The sequence below is a fragment of the Malaclemys terrapin genome, chromosome 2 (genome assembly GCF_027887155.1).
Source record: "Malaclemys terrapin pileata isolate rMalTer1 chromosome 2, rMalTer1.hap1, whole genome shotgun sequence".
NCBI lineage: Eukaryota > Metazoa > Chordata > Testudines > Emydidae > Malaclemys > Malaclemys terrapin.
In genome coordinates, this window is record NC_071506.1 from 55260115 (window position 1) to 55285800 (window position 25686).

Here is a 25686-nt window from a genome sequence, read left to right on the forward strand (position 1 = left end):
TTACCTGCTGTCTAAAGCCTAGGAGACCAAGCATTCGAGCTCTAACACCCCTAACATCGCCCTGGCTCAATATTCAACAATGAACTGTAATAATGACTCTCTTCACAGCAACTATTCTAAAGTCTGGCAGCTGTGTGTGCAGCCACTTGTTTTCATTTCTTCCTGTTGCTACCATGTGCTCATATATCTGTATAGGGCAGCCAGTGCTTAATTTGTGTCAGGGCTTGTCAGGGCTGACCCCAGTACCTCTAGGTTCAGCAGTTCAGAGCCCCAGCACATCTGAGCTCGCTGCATCAGTTATGAATGTAAAAAATTGCTTGAGCCCCAGCATCTAATTGCTTGAGCTCCGGCACCTCTTTCATTACACATTAAGCACTGAGGGCATCCTTTTTGTAGGCCAATGGGCAGAATCCCCAGCCAAAGAAGATGAATAATACTGACCAGTGGCAGAGTTTCAATCCCTTTCCTTAAGGCTTGCTTTTATTGATTTATAAAAAAAGGAGTTCCAAAAAACAAACAAAGACACTCAGAACAATGGGTCCTAATTGCCAGAGACCCTTCCAGCTTTTTAATCTGCTGAGAGAAGAAGAAAAACGTACCCTTCTTCCTAAGGAACCATTTACACAGCTACTTTTCCTCTGCAGTTATGCTCTCATCCTTGATCACCCATGTGACAAGCAGGGATCTGAGTTAATCTTTCATGCACTAGAACTGTGCAGCATCTCTCTACCTTGTAACACCTTCAAACAGAATCCCAAAGCACTTTCTAGCGGGAGATAGAATACTGAAATAACATTTTACATAGCTAGACAGAAATTCACATACTCTGGGTAAGGGGAAAAAAGGCATAAAGCAGTGTATTGAAGGCTGAGGTGTTTAATGCCTGTTTTGTTTCAGTCTTCACTAAAAAGACGGTGATCAGATACTCAGTTCTATTAATATTAACAACCAGGGTAAAGGAACACAAGCCAAAATAAGGAAAAAATTGGTTAAAGAATATTTAGGTAAGTTAGATGTATTAAACTCTGCAAAACCTGATTAAATTCACCCTAGGGTAATGAGGAGCTAGCAGAAGCAACCTAGTAACCATTAGCAAGTGTCTTTGAGAACTCATGGAGGACAGGTGAAGTCCCAGGGGACTGGAGAAAGGCAAACATAATACCTATCTTTAAATAGGGAAACAAAGGGGATCCAGGGAATTACAGATGAAATTCAATAAAGACAAGTGCAAAGTACTACACTTAGGGATCAACAATCAAATGCACAACTGCAAAATAGGGAATAATGGGGTAGGCAGTACTACTGACAAGGATCTGGGGGCTAAAGCATATCACACATTGAATCTGAGTCAACAACATGATAGAGTAGGAAATAAAAAGGCTAATGTCATTCTGGGATGCATTAACAGGAGCATCAAAGACAGGCGATAATTCTTCCACTGTACTCAGCACTCGTGAGGCCTCAGCTGGAATACTGTGTCTAATTCTGGGCACCACACTTTAGGAAAGATGTGGACAAACTAGGGAGTGGCCAGAGGAGAGCAACAAAAATGATCAAAGGTTTAGAAAACCTGACCTATGAGGAAAGGTAAAAAAAAAAGGGGGGGGGGCATGTTTAGTCTTGAGAAAAGAAGTGCTCAACTGTATTAAGGGCTGTTAAAAGAGGAATGTGATCAATTGTTCTTCATGTCCACTGAAGGTAGAACAAGTAGTAATGGGCTTAAATCTCCAGCAAGGGAGATTTAAATTAGATATTAGGAAAAGCTTTCTAACTACGCCTCTACCCCGATATAACGCTTTCCTCGGGAGCCAAAAAAAAAAAAATCTTACCGCGTTATAGGTGAAACCGCGTTATATTGAACTTGTTTTGATCCGCCAGAGTGCACAGCCCCGCCCCTCCGGAGCGCTGCTTTACCGCGTTTTATATAGATAGATATATCTATATCAATATCTCTCTATATCTATCTCAGGGCAGACGTGTATAAGAATTGTTAAGCACTGGAGCAGGCTTCCAAAGGAGCCAAATCCCTGTCACTGGAGGTTTTTAAGAACAGGTTGGACAAATACCTATAAGGGATGGTATAGATCCACCTCTACCCCCATATAACACAACCCGATATAACACAAATTCGGATATAACACGGTAAAGCAGTGCTCCGGGGGGGCGGGGCTGCGCACTACGGTGGATCAAAGCAAGTTCGATATAATGCGGTTTCACCTATAACGCGGTAAGATTTTTTGGCTCCCGAGGACAGCGTTATATCGAGGTAGAGGTGTAATACTCAGTCCTGCCTCAGCGCAGGGGCTGGACATGATAACCTCAAAGTCCTTCCAGCCTTACATTTCCGTGATTCTATGGAAGTAAATTTAAACTTGCTAAAGATGGAAATAAGTACAGTGAGTACCACTGAAAGTAAACATTTACCATGGCATGGTATAAATACCTCACAGCAGTATACATTCTAAATATTGGGAGTAGAGTTTTAACAAAAATACCATGGTACAGTATGGTATTTAAGTTTTAATAGTTTCCACTGTATTCTTTAAGACCAATTACATTGAGAGAGGGAAAAAAGGAAGGATGAAATATTGGATGAAAAATACCATGGTCAAATAAGCCAAAAATAAATAAAAATCACCAGCATATTATGCTAGTAAGAAAGACAAGGTGCCCAGAGCCTCACTTTATGATGACTATATGTTCCATGTAATAATAAGAAGTTGAATTTCATTGCACATCCCATCCAAAGATCTCAAAGCACTTTACAGACACTTAATCCTCTCAATATCATTTCAATATAGGTAAAAATTATTATACTGTTTAATACAGAGGAGTACACTGACACAATGAGTAGTTAAGGTCAAATTCTCCAATGCAGATGACTGAAGTTAGACATCTAAATTTATATTTAGGCACCTGAAAGAAATCAGTGGAAAGTGGTGATGCTCAGTACCTCTGAAAATCAGGTCACTTATTTAAACAGTTAAATATGGATCTAGCTCTTGAATTTAGCCATGACAACTTTGGACTTAGTGTCTTACTTAAGGCCACACAGAGAGTGACAGAAGTTGAGATCAAATGCTCCAGTTCTGCTCCAACCATTACATAACCCTCCTTCCAAATACAAAAACAACTATACCACCCTAAAGACTACCAGTTCCATTATTAATCAAGCATATTTAGGATAGTAAAAAAAGAGGGAATAGATGACATTATTATACTTTCCCTTACTGAGGAAAGTATGAACCCATTTTCAACTATAGCACTGAAAACTAACTGGAAGGAAAGTGGCAAGAACTTTGTCATCTTCCAGTTGTGACAGACTGATGTTTATAAAACTTTTTAAAAAGATCCCTGCACAGACCCAGAGGCTTCAGCTACTCTTTTGGAAAAGAGTAGAAAGCAGGAAAAACTGTGGCTTTTCCCTGGAAACAGCAGAGTGGTCTGAAGCCAAAAATATTGTTCCTGAACACTGAGTAAACCACACCAATTTCTGAAGTAACCCTTTATTGCAGTTTCATGCGTTTGCAGTTTTGGTGTTAGAAGAGTCAAAAACAAAAATAAGAACAGCACAAATGACGAATTACATTTCATTTTTAGTGTAATCTAAACATATTAAGATCTTGCTGAAATATTCAGATTTCTAAGGTGTCTTGTCTGCAATGTCAATGTTGCTGTTTTAAAACTAGATAAAATCCACAATATTTTAAAATCATCTAATTAACTGTATATTCTAAGAGCAATAATGTTATGGAGTAGCAAAAGAACTGCGATAATCTTAATTTCCCAACATCTTCTATCGACAAAGTTGTTTAGTCCACTTCTATTACAACTTATTCATATTTACATATATCCTCCTGTGTGAAGATCAGAGCCTTAAATATGCCTTTAATCACCTCCTACCACCATTACAAGCCAATTTTTAGCAACTGTTACCATATAATATATCAAGCGGTGTTGCGGGAAGTAATTGCAGTGTCTCAGATACTATGGTCTGATGAATATTAGCTTTTTAATGGTGACTCCTGTGAATCTGATTTTAATGCAGTAGAAATGGAATATTGGAAAGGACGACAGAGTAATAAGACATGATTTAGAACCCCTGTAAGAGATCTGCTTAAATATTTTCCATAAAAAAACAGAGTTGAGCCACTGTCTTCAAGTGAGAGTTGCTTGCCATTTTGATTTTGAAGGCCAACATGGGACCCAGGGCAAATATGGTGAGCTATTTAACGAATACTTGTCTTTCTTGTAAATGCACCCCAAAATTGGATATAATGACTGAAGTAAATTCATTTTATGTTACGAAATGGTATTGTTTTCACAAAATATGAAAAAAGGGTTCTCATTACGGACAAAAGCTGCTTTCTTTTAAGAGTGACTTTTGGCCTCACAAGCTACTTTGCTTCATGTAAAATCAAGGGTTGATGGCACCTCTTTTTGGATGAATTTGACCTGTCATCTACATAGTATTCAGGAGAGTTTCAGTCAATGTTTCTCAATAAACAAATCTTAAATTAAATCAGATTCCCAGTCGGATAACATGGAGAAGACATGTTAGAGTTACTCAGTGTAAATTAACAATTCTTTCTGTCTTCACTATAGATTTTACTGCTTAAGCTCTATGTTCTGCTACTGCAAATTAATAATTTGGCTAACAGTGGTGAAGAAATTCTCTGACAGCAAAATAAAAATGACAGATGAATTGCATCCCTCCTACTTTTGTAATTTTTATTTCGGTAAAGCTCTTTTAAATTTTGAAACAGTAAACCAATCTGCTGCTTTCCCACTTCCAGCTTCTGTTGCTGGAGCCACTTAGTTGCTACTGGCATTACATCAAAGTCATAACATGGACTTACCCACTTGTTCACTGGGCCACTTTCAAGCTGCAGAATCTTTTGCTGAAAAATGCCAGATAGAATAAGAGGACAAGTCAACGTCACAGTATTCTTTGAGGCAGCGTCAGTAGCCTCTTAGCACTGGGCAAAGAAGCTGAAGCACTTCCACCAGGCTTTGAAGTGAAGCAGGAAAGTGGAAAGCCGGAAAGGAAGCAGACAAGTTCGCTCTGAAAAGGGAGCTAGGTTGTTTTTTTAAGTGCCCTCCAGCCACTTAAAGGATTCCACAGACTATAGTTCTCAGCACTAAAGGAATGGGAATTGTGTTTTTTCAAGTGTCCCTGTGAAGCTTTGGAAAAACTGACAAGATGACAAAAAAACCAGACATGCCAGAGATGTTTCAGAAAGGCCTAGGAACTTAAATATGGGCATTGATGCACAGAATGGAGAAATTCACCAAAGTGTGGAAGGCCAGTGAAAGTCCTTGTACACTTTCTAAGCCCCCTTTTAGTTCTTCACAATACACCGACAGAGACTGGCTCCACCACACATATTCCTGGTCTAAACTGGGGGGGAAGGGAGGGGAGGAGAAATCAATCTAAGTTATGCAACTTCAGCTACGTGAATAATGTAGCTGAAGTTGACGTACTTAAATCGACTTACCGTGATGTCTTCACCATGGTGAGTCAACTGCTGCCGCTCCCCCATTGACTCTGCCTGCGCCTTTTGCAGCGCTGGAGTACAGGAGTCGACGGGAGAACGCTCAGGGATCGATTTATCGCATCTAGACTAGACACAATAAATTGATCCCTGCTGGATTGATCACTGCCCGCCAATCTGGCAGGTAGTATAGACATACCCATACTGACTCTGTAACTGGAGTGTGCCGTAAAATGGGGCTGATAAATAGTTTACCATAGATGGGGCTGACAGGAATGGGTAGGGAGGATGGGACTACTGGATCCAGACTTATATAGACCCTGTGGTCCAAAAGAACCTTATGGTGTCCGGGTAAGGTCTTTAGCCATGATCTCAGCCTGCCAACAGGTTGGTGGGCTGAATAACAGCTTACCATCACATTCACAGAACGGCTTTGTGTAGCAATGAGTCAGCATCACCCAAAGTTTTGTATTATGCTGTATTCTTAACTTCAAGGGGAATTTGCCTGAGTAGGGATTAAGTAAAAACAGAAAACTTGAGCAAGCATTTGGCCCCAAATGTGGGACTTTCAAGAACCACAAAATATCAAATGGCCATCTTTGAATTCTCTTCTTCTAAGGGGCCAGGCCTCAGGTGGTAACTATGAGATGGTGTGGTAAGGCTTCTTGGCTCTGAAACGTGAGGCTCCGTGAAAGCCATGGGTCAGCCACAGTCTTGAAAGGGACAGCATTGTGTCAGCATTGTCAATGTAATCACTTACCATTATGAAAAGCCACCAGAATGACGTGACCCACAGAGGACCAAATAGACACTACTACAATACAAATTAATAATAAATGTGCATAATTCTTTTATATCCTGTGTGGGCAGAAAAGAGTATAGTTCTGTAGATGTTAATTATTTATTTTTTCATTTTCTGTGACAAATAAACAAAATCAGGATCAAATGCTGCATTCATATACACATGTATAGTTGCCAATACCATAAGGCTACATCTGAAAATAGAACTGGGTCTGAGGCAAAAAAAAAAAAAAAAGTGTCATTGATTTTATCTCCTTCCCCAGGTTTGTGAAATAAAACATATTTTAAAAATTCTTAAGTTATAGATTTATGGTAATTTATATAGGAAGACTAAATAAATAAAACCTACCTTCAACTGTTACGGTAAATACAAAACATAGTACTCTCAAAAAATGGCAAAGTGCCAAGAAATTCAAAATTGCATTAAAGGGACTACTTATAATAGAATTAAATAGTGTTGAGAACTTAATTATGCAGCAGTACAATATTGGAATGAGGGTCTTATGTGAACTATACTTAATTCACGTAGTTCTTTTTATTCCAGAAAAGATACCTACTTCTGGCAAATGCAGGAATACATGGGAGGAGGCAAGTTTAAAAACAGAATTCATGGCTAACTCATGCTAAAGATGCCTTTGGAAGGTTTTATTTGTGGAAACCATTTTTGTGGTCTTACACAGTTGTTTAGGAATTAGGGTTGGCAACTTTCTGGTAGCAGAAAAACGAACAGCCTTGCCCCACCCCTTGCCCTGCTCCTTCTCTGAGGCCCCACCCCACCTCTCTCTCCACCGTTCACCCTCGCTCGCTCTCCCCCACTGTCACTCACTCATTTTCACTGGCCTGCAGCTGGAGGTTGGGGGGTAGAGAGCTCTGGCTGGGGGTGCAAGCTCTGGGATGAGGCTGGGGATGAGGGATTTGGGGAGCAGGAATGGGCTCTGGGATGGAGCTGAGGGGTTCAGAGTGTGGGAGGGGGCTCTGGGCTTGGCTCCCCACTGCCCCGGAAGGGGAAGAGCCTATCCGGAGGCTGGAGTGGGCGGAGCTAGGGAGTTTTGAGCCCGCCCCTCAGAGGGTCAGGCGGCGACCCGGAAGTATAAAACCGGGCCCCCAGAACTCAGTCTGGCTCCAGCAGCTAGAGAGGCCAGACATCTCCAGCCTAGCTTGGGGCTGGGAAACCTCCGTGGCCCGGAGTGACCGCCAGGAGCCGCCGGGCCTGCCCTGCGCCCACTACCCCGAGGAGCCGCTAGGCCTGCCCTGCGCCCGCTACCCTGATGAGCTGCCAGGCCTGACCGGAGCCTACTACCCAAAGCACCCGCCGGGCCTGCCCTGCACCTCCTATCTGGAAGAGCTCCCGGACTTGCCAAATGATCCCTGGCCCGATGAACCCATGGTCCAGGATTCCCCCCCCCCCCCCCCGAGGCCGATGCCAGCACCCAGGTAGGCCCAGAGGGGGAGTCTGGAAGTAGCCCGGGGGCAGCCGACCCCAGTCTAGCTGCAGCATTGCCAGAGCCGATGTCAGTGTGGTGCGGCCAGGATCCCCACTGACGAAGCAGCGGGTCTTCTGCCGCTGCTAGGTCCCCGGGCTGGGACACAGAGAAGTGGGAGGGCCTGCGTCCTCCCCTGCCACCCAACCTGTGGGTAGCAGTCTCCTCCTCTCCCAGGCCTGTTGAGGCTCAGGCCTATTACTGTGGCTCAGCCCTGCCTGAGGGCCTGAACTCTGCCTCAGTGTTTGTTGCCCCGCCCTGACCTAGGGATTGGGTTAAATACTTTGTTTACTGTTGCTCAACCCTAACTAAGGGTCTAAGCCCTGACCTAACACTGGTGCTCGCCCTGAGCCGGGGTCAGGCTTCCTGTATCTTTCAGGACTGCAAGGGCTGTCGGGCAAGACCCCGCAGCCAGACAAAGCACTCAAGCCCCAGCAGGTAGTGAGTCGGTGTGGCTCCCCGCCGCCCCGGAGTGGGTCAAGCCCCGGCCAACTCCTGTACAGTGCAAAGGGCTTTGGCTGGAGGTGTGGACTCTGGAGTGGGGCTGGGTCCGAGGGGTTCGGAGTGTGGGAGGGGGCTCCAGGCTGGGGTGCAGGAGGGGGTGAGGGCTCTGGATGGAGGTATGGGCTCTGGAGTGGGGCTGGGGATGAGGGGTTTGTGGTGCAAGATGGGTTTCTGGGCTGGGGCTGAGGGGTTCTGAGTATGGGAGGGGGCTCAGAATTGGGGTAGGAGATGAGGGTGCATAAGAGGGAGTGTGGGTGCAGGAAGGGGCTCAGGTCTGTGGATTGGGGTGCAGGAGGGGGCTCAAGTCTGAAGCAAGGGGTTGGGTGTGTGGGAAGCAGTCTTGGCTCCGGGAGGGAGTTTGGGTGCAGGAGGGGGCTCCATGCTGGGACAGGAAGCTGGGGTGCGGGCTCCAGGCCAATGGGAGCTGTGGAGCCAGCGCTCAAGGGCGGGAACAGCACATGGAGCTCCCCGACCACCTATTAGGAATACAGGAGTAAATAGCTTGTAGAAAGAGTTCCTTGTATTTTCCAAACAGTACAAATGTAAATATGGCTACCAGGCCTTTCTGATTTATAATACTTCCATGGTTTATTTGATTAAGTGTCCTTTTGATGCTACTTACTGAATTAGCTAAAGGATACCATTCATGGCAGATGAGTCTATAAGGCCATGAATGGTTTTCAAAAATGGTGAAATGCCAAATGAAGAATATAGCCACAAACACAGCATATTGCCTCATGTACTCCTGCACTATGAACTTCAACAAGATATTTAAAACTACACTCACTATAGAGTAAATCAGGTGTCCATTGAAGTAATGCAGAGTCTAGAATGCAAACACCATACTCAAGGGTGCAGGATCGGAAATGACAGTTTTAAAAATCTGCATGTTTTTAAAACAGATTAGCAAACACCTTAGATTAGTATATGCTACACACCAGAGTAACTGCTAGAGGCTGAATGGAGCACATTACACAACACATGCTGCTCCTCAGAGGGTGTAGACAGTCAGAAAGCAGAGTTGTTTCCTCGTTGTGCTTCCTTGAGTGCTAGTGAGACCTGACCTGCTCCTCCTGCACAGGTGCACAAGGGGGCAGTGGGGAACAAGAAGAGGATAAGCTCCTTATTCATGCTTCTTGCAGTAGCATACTTGTACAATGGAAGGCAGAATACGGGCCTACATTTACATAACATATGTACATTTCCCTTGAATGTAGTATTTTCATAATGCATGTTATGACTCTCTCATAACCTAAAGTGATGTATTGATTCTACTGCTGTCACATTGTGGGTGGGGTTCACGTGAATAACTATTTGAGGGTGGGTTCAAAAACTGCCTTACTGTTCAAGAGAGTGTCCTGTAAAAAAAGAAGCAATGTAACTATACACAGCTAGTGCTAATACAGATCTTATGGTAGCTTGTGATTTGATACATTTCTGGACTAAAACTTTTCTGTACATGACAGGAAAGGTAAGGTTCATAGCAAAAAAGAAAACTAGGATTTAAAGTGAAAGCTTATTTTATAAAATATCAGGGTCTAAATAATTAGTAGCCAGCCATAAACACCAACAGATGCAGTGGAATCTCCAAGAGCCATATCATATCATAATTACAGTTACTCCTGGGGGGAATTCTATGCCAAAAATTTTAAGTCTATAAAATTCTGCAAATTTTGTCAACACTATATAATCACACCAGTTTCAATTATTTTGGAAATTTATTTCAAAATACCTATCAGCAAGTATGTCTGTATCAATATCATCATCAAGTCCCATAACCGCATTGGTCGTTGGGGGAACCATCATTGATGAGCAACCAACCAATTGTCTCCACCCCTGACGATTGTGTGTCAGTGCTCAAGTCTCCCCGAAGTCCACTCCTGTCCACTCTTCTTCTGTCTACCTCTTCTCCTCTTTCCCTGAACTGTCCCTTGGAGGATGATCTTGGATAGGCCAGATGATCTTGTTACATGGCCGTACCACTTCAGCTTGTGCTTCTTCACGGTCATCAGGAGGTCTTCATATGACCCAGCGCATTGGGTGATTATGTTGTGGACCTCTTCATTAGTGACATGGTTGAAGTAGGAGATGCCCAGGATTTAACCAAAGTATCTCATCTCTACTACCTGTATTTTCTGTTCAAGTTCTGCATGCATACAGAAAAATGGAGATGACCAATGCATGCAGCAGTTTCAGTTTGGATTCTAGGGAGATGTTCTTATTCCTCCAAATTGGCTTTAGCTTTGCCAGTGCTGCTGTTTGCGCAGTTCTTGCCTGAATTTCTGCCTTGGATCCTTTATCAGTGATGATTGCCCCCAAATACTTGAACTGTTCCACTGTCTCCAGCTCTTGTCCACTGACCATGATATGTGAGCTGATCCCATCATGTTTATCAGTTTGGTTTTCTCTGCACTGATTTGCATGCCATTTTGCGGAGGTTTCATCCAATCGTTTCACAAGGTTGCCAAGTTCATCTTTGCTGCCTGCTAGGCCATCAATGTCCTCAGTGAACCGAAGATTTGAGATTGTTCACCCCCCCAAGTGCTGACTGTGCATGTGTGATCTTCTAGGGCATCAGTCATTATGTGCTCCAAGTAGATGTTGAACAGTGTGCGCAAAACAAGGCAGCCTTGCCGGACTCCAACAGTGGTGCAAAACCATTCCTGTTGTGCCATTGACGAGAACTGCACTGCTGGCCTTAACATACAATTGTTTAATGGTAAGAATAAGCTCACAACCAACATTGTACTTCTTCATGGTTGCCCAGAGAGCTTCATGCCATACTCTGTCAAATGCCTTCTTAAAGTCAACAATGATGTGGTAGATGTCCTGCTGGTGTTGTAAGTACTTCTCACATAGAACACAAAGGCTGAAAATCTGTTCTGTGGTACTTCTTCCAGCAGGCTGGCTTTTGGTGTTCTCCAGTGATGATATTCTACGCTTGCTGCGTCAATTTGTTCAATATGACTTTCAACATCACTTTGCTGGGATGGCTAATTAAGCTTATGGTCTGGTAATTTTGACAATTGCAGGTTGCCTTTCTTTAGCAGAGTGATGGTTAGTGACTGTGTCCAGATGGAGGGCCACTCACCAGTCTGCCAGATCTTGTTGCAGATCTTGGTGGGTACATCTATTACTATTTTATTTCTCCTCCAAATTTAATCAACAGTATAGACACAAATTCCCCCAGGAGTAGAAAGTTAAAGAAACCCCCATGACAACCCAGTTCCTGCTTCTCTGCCCCTTCCCCAACAGAGCCCAGCCAGGGGGCCAGACACTCAAATCCCCTATCCCCCAGAGGCCAGCTGCAGGGCCCCTGGCCCAGACACTCATAGACCCTACCCTCTTAGAGCCCAAGGTTTCCACAGAGTTTCCTGCACACTGCAGCATCCTTCCTCCAGGGAGTCCTGGGAATCCTCAAGATTCCTCCCTCTCCCACCTCACTGGCCTTGTCTATTTGCGAGCTGGGCTTTGCTGGGTCCAGTGACTCCTAGTGGCAGCCAACATCTCTGCAGTCCAATGGGGGTGTGGAGGGGAGGAAGAGAAAATTCTGCAGGCCCAGCCCAACATTACTGCAGAATTCTGTATTGCGCAGTGGCACAAAATTCTCACAGGGGTATTATAGTGTAACATCATCATATACAGTTGACATTGCGTCATTGCAAATCAACATCACAGGCTGAGGCAAAAATCAAAATCCAGTCATTGTAATGTCATCGGGAAATCATGCATGATTGTTCATTTATTTTATTATTCTTTCCCTCTGTCTGCCTCCTGAATCTTTATATTGGCTACTGCCAAAGAACAGAGGGTGTAAGAAGTCTCTCCCATGCACATCTCAAGTAAGGGCCAGTGTAACACGAGCGCCTCCTGTGGCGCCTCCTGCTGGTCTCTTGGGGAATTAGCTCGACCCAGCCTCCAGAGCGCCCCCTGCAGGCTGGTGATCTGCCTTGCTCTACTTCTGGGCCCCATGTCCCTCCCAGGACCCCGGTGCCCCTTGTCCAGGGTGCTGTGCCCTTGCAGTACCCACACTGCTAGGTCTCCCCTCCCAGGGGAACCCCACCCACTAACCCTACCTTGCCTCAGTATCCAGCTGCTGCCAGTCACTATCTAGTCCCACTCCCTGGGGCAGACTGCAGTATCAGCCTACTCATCACAGGCCAAGGCAGCAGGCCCAAACCCAACCTTGCCTATCTCCGGGCTGCCCTCTGCAACCCCTAGTACCTCCTGGCCTAACACTAGGCCGCAGTCTGGGGCTTTCCAGGCTGGAGCTCCCCAGCTCCTCAGCCTTTCCCCAGCCCTGCTCCACCCAGGTACTCTGCTCTAGTTCCCTGCAGCCAGGCTCTTGGGGAGGCGGGGGGGGAGGGGGTGAGTGAGTGAATGTGGACTGCTGAGCTTCTGGCTGCCCTGGCCTTTATAAGGCCAGCTGAGTCTGTTTGGGGCGTGGCCCCAGCTGCAGCCACTTCCCCCAATCAGCTCAGCCTAAAAGCTGCTTTCTCCAGCCACAGCCCCCTCTGGACCAGAGCGGGGTTACCACCCCGCTACAGCCAGCTATACTTTGTAGTCCCAGCAACCTGGATACACTCCCCTTGGGAATATCAAAGGGAGGGTAGGGAAGCACAGGATTCTTCTCCCTACCCCACTCCACTCAGGGAGCACACAAGAGAATAGGAGAACCTTTTAAACTTAGATTTTTTTTTCACCCTTTTGTTTTTATTAAATCCTGCTCAACTCCTGTCAAATTTGACAAAGTTTTAGGATAAAAGCTTTCTCTGTTAAAGAAAGAGCCTTTCTTCCTCCACAGCTTAGGGCTACTAAGGAACGGTGCAGCTCAACTTTCAATAAGACCTGATGTTCCTAATGTAAAATACTAGCAGAATTTTTTTTAATGGGCATAAAAATCTGCATGGGGTCTCTACAATTCATTTTTTATTGTTGCTTGTGCTTCAAATCAGAGTATAAAATTTGGTCCCCCACCTTTATTTTTCAATTAACAGCCAAGGCAGTTTTATTATCATCAATTTATTATTTGTATTATAGGCACATCTAGGAGCCCAGTCATAAACCAGCACCCAACTGTAATGCTAACAATATCTAAAAGCAGCCAACAAATCTTGCCTACTTTAATCTTAGTTTTGAAACCCAGATCCAGAAATCATAGGACCATACAACTCCTAAAACCAGACATTCTGCAAGTGGCTATTCCTTATTTTGAAAGGCAATATTTCTTTAAGAAAAATTGCTCTTTTCTATTACTAAAGTGTGTCTTGGACCATGAAAATGTGTACTGATGGTCTCAGCATTTAGTTCTCTTATATACTATATTACCTACTCCCCTCTTCCCCCCCCCCAGAATAATACCAGAATTAAGATTGCCTGTGCAACACTAGATGTTTATGCCTTACAATACAGTCATTACATGATCACATACGATTTTTTCCACAGGGCCCTGGCGTCATTCAGTGCACAGAATGGACGGAATTCAAATAATAAACAGCTATCCAAGTCTTTGTATTCATATTTTTCTTCAGTATGTACTCCCGTGCTTTACGTAATGCACTTAATTCAACTCTGCTCTGGAGATGGCATTATTAATTTCCTCAAGCTTTTCTCTGCTGCTCATCACCAGAGCCATCCTGTCCATAGGACAGACCGGGGCAACTGCCCCGGACCCTGCGCTTTGGGGGGCCCCCATGCTTTGGGACACTAGGTCCAGGGCAGCCTTGGTGGTTAGCGGGGGGGCCTGGTGCCAGCAGCAACAAACAACCCAGCCCCAGCCTGCTCCGATTGCCTGGCTCCTGGCATCGCTCGGGGGAGTGGGCGGAGGCTGGAAAGAGGCAGGATAGGGGTGGGGGCAGAGCAGGGGCAGGGACTTTGGAGAAGGGGTGGAGTGGGGGTGGGGCCTGGGCCAGAATTGGGGGTTATCCCGGGCCCCGCACCACCCTAGGGATGGTCCTGCTCATCACTATACTATCTAAGGGCTGAATGCTCAAAAGGAATTTGAGCCTAACTTTTACTGAAATCAGTGGACGTGAGAAGCCTAAATAGAAGTTAGGAGCCTAACTCATTTTGAGCATTTATTGTCACAACACCGCTGAGAGGTGGTATTTTCTCTATTGTACAGATGGGGAACTGAGGCATATAAAGATTAATTTCAGAAGTGTTCACTAAGTTTGGGTGCCCAATTTGAGACACACAGGCTCTGATTTTTCAGAGTACTTAACATTATATAACATTGTTTGTTCAAAACATAGGTCCCATGGACTTCCATTGCACTGTGAGTACCCAACACTTCCACGAATCAGACCCCATGGTGTCAAGTCAGGCACCCAGAAAATGAGGAAAACACAATTAGTGACCGCTATAAGAGTTTGGTTTAAATGCCTTGCTCAGAATCATACAGGAAACCTGTCTAAAGGGCAGGGACAGAATTCAGTTCGCCTGGGTATACTGTATTCAACTGCCCTAACCACGAGACTATCCTTTCTCTTCCTGCTATCTCCTGTCTCTTTCATTATATGCTTTCCAACTTGGACAACACAAAGCAGGGATGCCTACAGACAACAATGTCCCACACTAAACAACCCTGGTTAAGATGTTTTTTCTAGAAAAATATGCTCTAGTTCAAATAGGAATTAATTTGGGGAAGACATATTAGTATTACACAGGAGATCAAACTAAATGATCACAGTGGTCCCTTCTGGCCTTATAATCTATGAGCAAATCCATCCTGGCCAGTGAATTAGGCAGTGGTCCTGTAGAAAAGTTAGTATTTGACCATATAATTAAAGACTGTATCGTAACACATACACACAAGGGTTGGCATTAAGGTTGCATAGGCAATCTTAATTATATCAGAGGGGTAGCTGTGTTAGTCTGTATCCACAAAAACAACAAGAAGTCCGGTGGCACCTTAAAGACTAACAGATTTATTTGGGCATAAGCTTTCATAGGTAAAAAACCCCACTTCAGATGCATGGAGTGAAAATAACAGATACAGGCATAAATATATATTGGCACATGAAGAGAAGGGAGTTACTTTACAAGTGGAGAAGGTAATTAACCTTAATTATAGCATTTCCTAACTTTTGAGTGTTTGCTTCACTTTGCAACCTTATTTTCTTTTAACATTGTTTTTTGTTTGTAATTTCCTAGGTTATGAAAAAAGCAAACTGAAAAATCAGAAACCTCACTATGTAGCATTATATTGACACCCACGTGGGTCATCAGCAGGATTGGAACCTTTATATCCACTACACGCACCTCTGGCACTTGAGCTAACAGAGTAAGTGATAGCAGTAGTAAGTTGTTACCCTCTAAGTGGGCCAACACTAGAGGAGGATGAGAGGCTTTGCCAGTGGGTTTCACAAATATTTGTGGATAGCAGAGAAAGGATAGATGAGACTCAGGAAACCTGGGTTCCATTCCAGGCTCTTGGGGGGAAGTGTGTTCTAGTGGGAACAGACTCTGTCCATTTCACTCCAGCATAACCTCTTCCATTACTTCCTTCCCAACCTGTCCCTGACCCGGGCTTTGGAGCCGAGCCCGGAGCAGCTCCAGAGCAGGGGAACTGCAGGTTTTTGCCTGGAGCTGGAGTGGAGCCAGAGCACAGCTCCAAAGCCCTGCTGACCCATTCCTATATCTTCCCCATCCCTGGCACCACATCCCAGTCCCATTCTCCTTGTCCCAGTCTCTACTCTTCAAATTTTTTTCCATCCCAGTCCCAGCCTCCTGGCCCACCCAGTCCTAGTCTCAGCACTCTTGACTCTCTATCCCAGTCTCCCCCAATTTCCTAGTCTCAGTCTTCTTGACTAACCAGTCCTAGTTCCCTCCCACCCCTAGCACCATGTCCCAAGTCTCCTTGTTGAGTAAGTTTCAGGTCCCCATTTCCTGACTCCTCATCCAATCTGTTTCTTTTCCCCCACCCTGGCCTCCAGCTACCTCCCACCCACATTCCCTATCTTCAATACCTCCCTGTTCCAAACTCCTTCTTGGGGCTCTTGATCCAACCACAGCATCCACCTACATCTATCCCACCACTTCATTGTCACAGTTTATTTAACCAACCAGTTCCAGTCTCCTGCCAAGGTTCCTCATCCAGTATCTTCCCTCACCTGTTTCCTTTCCTGCCTTCCAATTTCTTTGCCTGGTGAGTCAGTCCCAGTCTTCCTGTCAAGTCCCAGTTCCTCCTGCCCCACCACCAACTAGCCTCTAGTCCCAGTCTCAATCCCTCTCTCAACTTCTTGTCCCATCTACCTCACCCCACCCTGCACAGGTCCGCCTATTGTTCCCTCTGCATTCAAATAAGGAAGGTTCTTCCTCCAGGCCTGAGCCCAGCACTGGGGTCATTGACAGCAAAGACGAAATTGTCTTCCTGCTTTCAATTCAGATGCCCAAACCTGGCCCACAGTAGGGCCTGCTCAGCCCCGCGCTGGAGAATGTTCAGCACAAATAGAATTGTCAGGAACTTTAGCTGCTAAAGTTCTAAGAAGTCTCTACTGAGCATGTGCAAACTGAGATTTTTTTCAAAGGCTTCTAACTGGTCTTAAACTTGGGTGGATTTCACATGGATAACAAAAGCACTGCCTTAACAATTTCCTGTTTGAAAGCATGCTTTTCAATGGTCATCAGAATTTTCTAGCAAGAACTAAACATTTTTTCCTAGCCTCATTTTTGCATATGGCTGAACTGTTGTGGCTGAAATTAACAAAAAACCCACTAGCCTGTGGCAGATACCTGGCATGGAAAATTTCAGCCTGAGCAGTTCAAGTTTGGCTAAATTATAAGCAACTGAAACAGGATCTTATGATGGGAACTGTTGGGCAACCTTAGTAAAAGGGGTGCAATCAGCCCTGCCTATAATAATGCAATCTCCTTGATATTTGTATAGTCAGAAAAATAAAACATGAACATTGTGACAAAAGTTTTAATTTTTCTGCAGATGTAAGAGTAATACAATTGCCCCATTCTTGTCAGGCCACTGGCCTTTTGAGGAGTTCCAAGGATAGAATTTTAGTATTCCCAATGTGCTCCAATAAGTTAGTAGGATCATAAATAGGGCCCTACCAATTTCCTGGCTGTGAAAAATGTGTCATGGACCACAAAAATCTGGCTATTGGAGCACAAGGGCAGGGCTGTGAGTGCCCCAGCCGGGGGCTCCTACCGTGCACCAGGCTCCAGCTGCTAATCCCGGCCCAAGCTGATTAAGGATGGGACTTCCTCTTCCCATGCAGGGGCCACTCATGAAGCCCCATCTCTGGGAACCTCCCCAGGCTGCAGGAAGCTCCGCAGCTGCTGGCTGGGAGCCCAGCTCTAAAGGCAGCGCAGAAGTGAGGGTGGCTGTCAGCCCTGGACTCTGACAGGAGGCTGCCAGGAAAACTGGAACATATGGTAACCAACTCCCCATGCCCTGTGACCCTCACTTCTGCACTGCTTCTGGCGGTGATGCTCGCTTTAGAGCTGCGCACCCAGCCAGCAGCCACTGCTCTCCGGCTGCCCAGCTCTGATAGCAGCATCCCTACCAGCAGCAGCACAGAAATAAAGGGTGGCAATCCCACAACCCCCCCCACAATGGCCTTGTGGCTACCCCCCACCTCTCCATGGCCTCCCTTTGGGTCAGGACCCCCACAATTACAACACCCTGAAATTCAGATATAAACATCTGAAACCATGAAATTGACTATTTTTAAAATCCTATGAGCTAGAAATTGACCAAAATGGACCCTGAATTTGGTAGGGCCCTAGTCATAGTGAAACCTAAATTATCCTATTAAAAAAAAAAACCCACACACAACAACACACCACAGAAGTTAAGAAAAGTGAAAGCTTTAGGTTCAACAAATACCAAATATACACTGAGGCAAAATAAATAAATAGGCCCAAAACTAAGGGAAATTATCACATACTAATATATTAAACATAGAAATATACCAGTTTAGGAGCTAGGAAGAACCTGTGTTATTTTGCAATGCAATGTTTCTAGTTTAGCACCCTGCTTATCTTTTAGCTCCTGAAGATAGTGTTGCATTTCATCCTTTTATAACAATGTTTTAAAACAGACAAAAATCAAGAAACAATGACTGAAAATATGCTATTTTACACAATGACAGCAACTACTGCATTAACATTTCTTTCTAGACACCACTATCAATTTATCCTTACCATATATTCCATATTGGAAGCTGGTGGATACACCTGACTCCGTAATTTATTATGAAGATCCAAGATACTTTGCATATCACTGTCTGTGATAGCCCTTTTCCCTCTTTGCTTGGCGATCCACCACTCACCATCCTCGTCCATGTACTTTTCCAAAAGTTCCTCTAATAATGTACCATTGGGAAGAACCATTGCAGAAACTGTTTGAGCTATGAATAGCAAGGCAGTTACTCTGAGCCATTCCTGTGCTACACACTTCATGATGAATGACCTCAAGACTCCCCAGGGTTAATTCCAGGACAAAATCTTTCTTCCAGGTCTGTTGGCTGCAAAGGCATAAGAGAGAGTAAAGTGATTCTGAGGTTAAAGTGTTGGCCTGAATTAATCTGTTAAATAACAAAAGTCAAACTGTAGTTGGGAGGGGAGTGTGCCAGTGTGGTTTTTAGGGATGCCAGAGAACATAGACACCCATCCTTTACAGTGTGGCTTTGACCTCATGAATTGAAGATCATTCAGGTAGTTATGTAAAGTACACTTAAGAGTCTGCATAAATAAAAGGAATTTTTTCATAAACTGCCTTCATCTGATAGTGCCTTTAAGCAATCTAAATTAGATGATTAAATGAATTAGGTCCTCTTATAATATCCCTATGTATAAATATAGTGGTTTTCAAGCTAAAGGGGCTTGCAGCAACTCCCAAAATGAAAACAACCCCAAAAAAGAATGTGAAATATGCTTTAAAAAAATCAGAACTATCAAAGCTTTTGTTTTATGATTTAAAAATATTTTGAGTCTCCAAACTTAACAACAAAACTTAGATTATTAAAACCTGTTAGTCAAACAGGGTTTATTTATTATGCTTGCAGAACAAAAGTGACGAATTATTTTAAGAAAAGGTTTTAAAATGCAGCTCTCCCATCAAGAATGTTCTTCTGATGCCTGCTACTGCTTGAAGGTTTACCGTTTGGAAAGCTGCAGTGCTCTCTATCTACAGTCGCTCCCTCATCCCAATTCAAAATATATTAACACTGTAACACCAATCCCCTAGCACTCCAGTTATCGACCTAGCTGTGGAGGGTAGACGGGGAAAGGAACATTTGGCATCTTGAAGAAAATGCACAGAGAAGCTGCCTAGGTGCCCAGTATACCCAATGTTCCAATAGGGAAGATATATCGTATTATTCTACTGGGCCAAATTGCACTTTCCACACCTGTTAGACATTAAATAAAGATGCTGAAATGAGAAAGTCTGGCTTTTTGGCTCCCGTTCCTATGAATATATCGCCATCCATCTGCCTTCCCTGGGCTGCATTTCAACCACACACCCGCCCGGCTTCTAAGGACAAATCAACTGCTGCTGCCCCAAAGTTGCTTCTCAGCAGCACGCGTCCTGTGAGCGCGCGATGGGGCAACAACTCTGCGGAGAGTTAAATCTTCCAGCAGGTCAGACCTGGAGCTCTCCCCCTGCTCCTCCCTCCTCAGGCCCTTTGTTACACGGCCCCGGCTGGGAAGGCGAGGCGAACTGGACAAAAAGCCAGGCGGGGAGCTGGGTCTCCCCGGGAAGTCCCCGACTCGTGCGTGGGAAGAACCGCAGGTCAGGGTGGGGGGCGCAGGGTCGCCGCTGGGGCGCTGCTGATTGTTGCGGGAGTCAGGGCTGAAAGGCGCGGAGCCGTTCCCAAGCGAGGCTGAGCCAAGCCCTTACCTCTCCCGGCCTTTCGGACACCCAGGTCCAGGCTGCAGCCACCCAGCCACAGCCGAGTTCGGTCCGCCGCGCGCCCGCGTCTCCTCCCCGCCTCGCAGAGCCGGGAGACGCGCCGGATTTGCCTGGGCAGCTGAGCAGGAGCCGGGGCGCGCTGGAGGCTGCGCCTGCAAACTCTGCGAGAAGTTTGTGCACCAGTCCCAGCCCCTCAGCGCAGACCCTTTCCCTGCCCTCCGCTCTGGACGTGGGAGTCCCCTTCCCGCGCTCGCTCCGGCCTCTCGAAGGCCCCCTCCTGCTTCCTGCAGCTGCCCGTGCCAGGAGCTCAGCGCTTGTTTCCCCTTTGCTCCCAGCCATTTATCCCGGGCCTAGAGCGCGCCCCCAGTGACGTGCCCTGGCCACCCCGCCCCACCAGCATCCCGCCCGGCAGGCCAGCACCGCTAGGAGACTCGGAAAGGGGCTCTGTTAGCGCCGCTCAAACCTTGCCTGCAGAGGGAAAAGCTGTCTCCCTCTGAGCTTCAGCTACCTGCCTCCGTCCTGCAGATTGTTTAGCCCCAAATTGTACCATCAGAATAGAGAACAAAGGTCCTCACTGGACCAAGCAAATCCAGAGCCGCAGCAAGGGCGCGTTAAAACCCCAGATCCTGCAGCTGCATCCAGCCAAGTTTTGGCCGTGAAGCTCCAAATCTTAAAAACCTCAAATCAGGTCAAGACAAATGCGGCTCCAACTGCAGCAAAGCATTCTAGATCCTAGCACATGCGTCCTGGAAAAACCCAAGTCAAACCCCTGGATCCAGCCAAATGTTGCCCCATCGGTCCCTACAGTTTAACCTAACAGCTAAAGGGATGGCGGGTCCAACTGCAACAACAACAAAACCCAACAACAAAAACTGGCCTAGGGCACAGCAGCACTGCAAAAACTCAGATCCAACACATGGAACCTGCTGGATCCATCCAGTTATCAGGGACCAGATAGAGTAGGAGCAGCTGCACTTGATCTCCCCGCAGTAGAATTTTGAAGTTTATCACCCAAAAGGGTGCTGAATGCAGCAAGACTTAGCTGTTAAATAGGTGGTTTTGCATTGTTCTTACACGGAGCTTTGTCAGAGCCTGGATTTTTCTAGCCAAGTCGGGAATGGTAACATGTTATCTATTTTGATGAATTAGGTGCTTGGGTCCAAAAAACGGTAGGATCCAGCTGACTTTGTGCCGGGTACATTTATCCATTGGTACTGCTGCCCCAGTTTGCAGCAGGGTCTGAGTTTTTCGGTGCCCTAGGAATTTTATATATATATATATATTTATATATATAAATATACACACACACACTATATAGACAACACAAGTTAAGGGATTGAGGTTAAAAATTGGCAGGATCCACCAGCTATGTGAGTTTTTTTCAGTGCTGTTGATCTGGGATCCATCAGAGTACATACAGATTTCTCCACTGAAACAGGAGCAGCTAAAGTTATTATCTACTTAGATTGTACAGTTTGGGGTTTGAGGCAAACAATTGCCAATATCCATCTGGATCCAGGTGTTGGACAGAAGCGACTTTGTCTGTACAAAGTGCAAGCTGGTCTCCATATTGGAAGAGAAGGTTCGAGGGCTGGAGAAACGAGTATCGACTCTGCGTTGCATGAGGGAAAATGAAGATTTCCTGGATAGACGTCAGGAGATGCTTCTACGGCCACAATGTTCTGAAGATTCAGAGCAGGCGCAGCAGGGACAGAAGGATTGTGAAGAGGTTTGGCAGCATGTGACCTCCAGAAGGAGAAAGAGGAGCGTCCATGCACCAGCAATGGAGATACAGGTGAGCAATCATTTCCATGTTCTCTCTACAGGTACTAATGCGGAGAGAGGACTAGATGACCCATTTGAGGGAAGGGAGCAGAAGGAGACTCCACCGATTGGAAGGCAAAAGATGCACTGTCCTAGGGATGGGGGTTCCACGACCACCACTCCCAAGAGGAGGAGGAGGGTGGTGGTGGTCGGGGACTCCCTCCTCAGGGGGACTGAGTCATCTATCTGCCGCCCTGACCAGGAAAACCGAGAGGTCTGCTGCTTGCCAGGAGCTAGGATACACGATGTGACGGAGAGACTGCCGAGACTCATCAAGCCCTCAGATCGCTACTCCTTCCTGCTTCTCCACGTGGGCACCAATGATACTGCCAAGAATGACCTTGAGTGGATCACTGCAGACTACGTGGCTCTGGGAAGAAGGATAAAGGAGTTTGAGGCGCAAGTGGTGTTCTCGTCCATCCTCCCTGTGCAAGGAAAAGGCCGGGGTAGAGACCGTCGAATCGTGGAAGTCAACGAATGGCTATGCAGGTGGTGTCGAAGAGAAGGCTTTGGATTCTTCAACCATGGGATGGTGTTCCAAGAAGGAGGAGTGCTAGGCAGAGACGGGCTCCACCTAACGAAGAGAGGGAAGAGCATCTTCGCCAGCAGGCTGGCTAACATAGTGAGGAGGGCTTTAAACTAGGTTCACCGGGGGAAGGAGACCAAAGCCCTGAGGTAAGTGGGGAAATGGGATCCTGGGAGGAAGCACAAGCAGGAGTGCGCAAGAGGGGAGGACTCCTGGCTCATGCTGAGAAAGAGGGACGATCAATGAGTTATCTTAAGTGCCTATACACAAATGCAAGAAGCCTGGGAAACAAGCAGGGAGAACTGGAAGTCCTGGCATAGTCAGGGAACTATGATGCGATTGGAATAACAGAGACTTGGTGGGATAACTCACATGACTGGAGTACTGTCATGGATGGATATAAACTGTTCAGGAAGGACAGGCAGGGCAGAAAAGGTGGGGGAGTTGCGTTGTATGTAAGAGAGGAGTATGACTGCTCAGAGCTCCGGTATGAAACTGCAGAAAAACCTGAGAGTCTCTGGATAAAGTTGAGAAGTGTGAGGAACAAGGGTGATGTCGTGGTTGGAGTCTGCTATAGACCACCAGACCAGGGGGATGAGGTGGATGAGGCTTTCTTCTGGCAACTAGCAGAAGTTGTTAGATTGCAGGCCCTGGTTCTCATGGGAGACTTTAATCACCCTGATATCTGCTGGGAGAGCAATACAGCGGTGCACAGACAATCCAGGAAGTTTTTGGAAAGCATAGGGGACAATTTCCTGGTGCAAGTGCTGGAGGAACCAACTAGGGGCAGAGCTTTTCTTGACCTGCTGCTCACAAACAGGGAAGAATTAGTAGGGGAAGCAAAAGTGGATGGGAACCTGGGAGGCAGTGACCATGAGATGGTCGAGTTCAGGATCCTGACACAAGGAAGAAGAGAGCAGCAGAATACGGACCCTGGACTTCAGAAAAGCAGACTTTGACTCCCTCAGGGAACAGATGGGCAGGATCCCCTGGGAGAATAACATGAAGGGCAAAGGGGTCCAGGAGAGCTGGGTGTATTTTAAAGAATCCTTATTGCGGTTGCAGGAACAAACCATCCCGATGTGTAGAAAGAATAGTAAATATGGCAGGCGACCAGCTTGGCTAAACAGTGAAATCCTTGCTGATCTTAAATGCAAAAAAGAAGCTTACTAGAAGTGGAAGATTGGACAAATGACCAGGGAGGAGTATAAAAATATTGCTCAGGCATGCAGGAGTGAAATCAGGAAGGCCAAATCACACTTGGAGTTGCAGTTAGCAAGAGATGTTAAGAGTAACAAGAAGGGTTTCTTCAGGTATGTTAGCAACAAGAAGAAAATCAAGGAAAGTTTGGGCCCCTTACTGAATGAGGGAGGCAACCTAGTGACCAAGGATGTGGAAAAAGCTAATGTACTCAATGATTTTTTTGCCTCTGTCTTCACGCACAAGGTCAGCTCCCAGATTGCTGCACTGGGCAGCACAGTATGGGGAGGAGGTGACCAGCCCTCTGTGGAGAAAGAAGTGGTTCAGGACTATTTAGAAAAACTGGATGTGCACAAGTCCATGGGGCCGGATGCGCTGCATCCGAGGGTGCTAAAGGAGTTGGCGGGTGAGATTGCAGAGCCATTAGCCATTATTTTTGAAAACTCATGGCGATCAGGGGAGGTCCCAGATGACTGGAAAAAGGCTAATGTAGTGCCCATCTTTAAAAAAGGGAAGAAGGAGGATCCAGGGAACTACAGGCCAGTCAGCCTCACCTCAGTCCCTGGAAAAATCATGGAGCAGGTCCTCAAGGAATCAATTATGAAACATTTAGAGGAGAGGAAAGTGATCAGGAACAGTCAGCATGGATTCACGAAGGGGAAGTCGTGCCTGACTAACCTAATTGCTTTCTATGATGAGATAACTGGCTCTGTGGATGAGGGGAAAGCAGTGGATGTGTTATTCCTTGACTTTAGCAAAGCTTTTGATACGGTCTCCCACAGTATTCTTGCTGCCAAGTTAAAGAAGTATGGGCTGGATGAATGGACTGTAAGGTGGATAGAAAGCTGGCTAGATCGTCAGGCTCAACGGGTAGTGATCAATGGCTCCATGTCTAGTTGGCAGCCGGTTTCAAGCGGAGTGCCCCAAGGGTCGGTCCTGGGGCCAGTTTTGTTTAGTATCTTTATTAATGATCTGGAGGATGGTGTGGACTGCACTCTCAGCAAGTTTGCAGATGACACTAAACTAGGAGGCGTGGTAGATACACTAGAGGGAAGGGATCGGATACAGAGGGACCTAGACAAATTAGAGGATTGGGCCAAAAAAAACCTGATGAGGTTCAACAAGGACAAGTGCAGAGTCCTGTACTTAGGACGGAAGAATCCCATGCACTGCTACAGACTAGGGACCGAATGGCTAGGTAGCAGTTCTGCAGAAAAGGACCTAGGGGTCACAGTGGACGAGAAGCTGGATATGAGTCAACAGTGTGCTCTTGTTGCCAAGAAGGCTAACGGCATTTTCGGCTGTATAAGTAGGGGCATTGCCAGCAGATCGAGGAACATGATCGTTCCCCTTTATTCGACATTGGTGAGGCCTCATCTGGAATACTGTGTCCAGTTTTGGGCCCCACACTACAAGAAGGATGTGGAAAAATTGGAAAGAGTACAACGGAGGGCAACAAAAATGATTAGGGGTCTGGAGCACATGAGTTATGAGGAGAGGCTGAGGGAACTGGGATTGTTTAGTCTCCAGAAGAGAAGAACGAGGGGGGATTTGATATCAGCCTTCAACTACCTGAAGTGGGGTTCCAAAGAGGATGGAGCTCGGCTGTTCTCAGTGGTGGCAGATGACAGAACAAGGAGCAATGGTCTCAAGTTGCAGTGGGGGAGGTCCAGGTTGGATATTAGGAAAAACTATTTCACTAGGAGGGTGGTGAAACACTGGAATGTGTTACCTAGGGAGGTGGTGGAGTCTCCTTCCTTGGAGGTTTTTAAGGCCCGGCTTGACAAAGCCCTGGCTGGGATGATTTACTTGGGAATTGGTCCTGCTTTTGAGCAGGGGGTTGGACTAGATGACCTCTTGAGGTCCCTTCCAACCCTGATATTCTATGATATAGTAGGATTTACAAAAGTGCCTAGGCAGTCTTGGCCCCTAGGAGTCAATGGGAGTTATCTTTAGGTGCCAAAATACCTTTGCAATCTGCCC

The 25686-nt window shown here is 46.0% G+C and overlaps 1 protein-coding gene across 1 annotated transcript in view; it reads right to left on the minus strand.

Annotated features, from left to right (window-relative positions):
- Positions 1 to 20460, minus strand: part of CRISPLD1 (cysteine rich secretory protein LCCL domain containing 1) — a 59686-nt gene extending 39226 nt beyond the window's left edge. The window contains 2 exon segments of the mRNA XM_054021030.1: positions 18443 to 18765; positions 20142 to 20460. Of these exon segments, the coding sequence (XP_053877005.1) occupies positions 18443 to 18700 (258 nt within the window). The 5' untranslated portion in view covers positions 18701 to 18765; positions 20142 to 20460.
- Positions 20461 to 25686: the final 5226 nt, after the last annotated feature.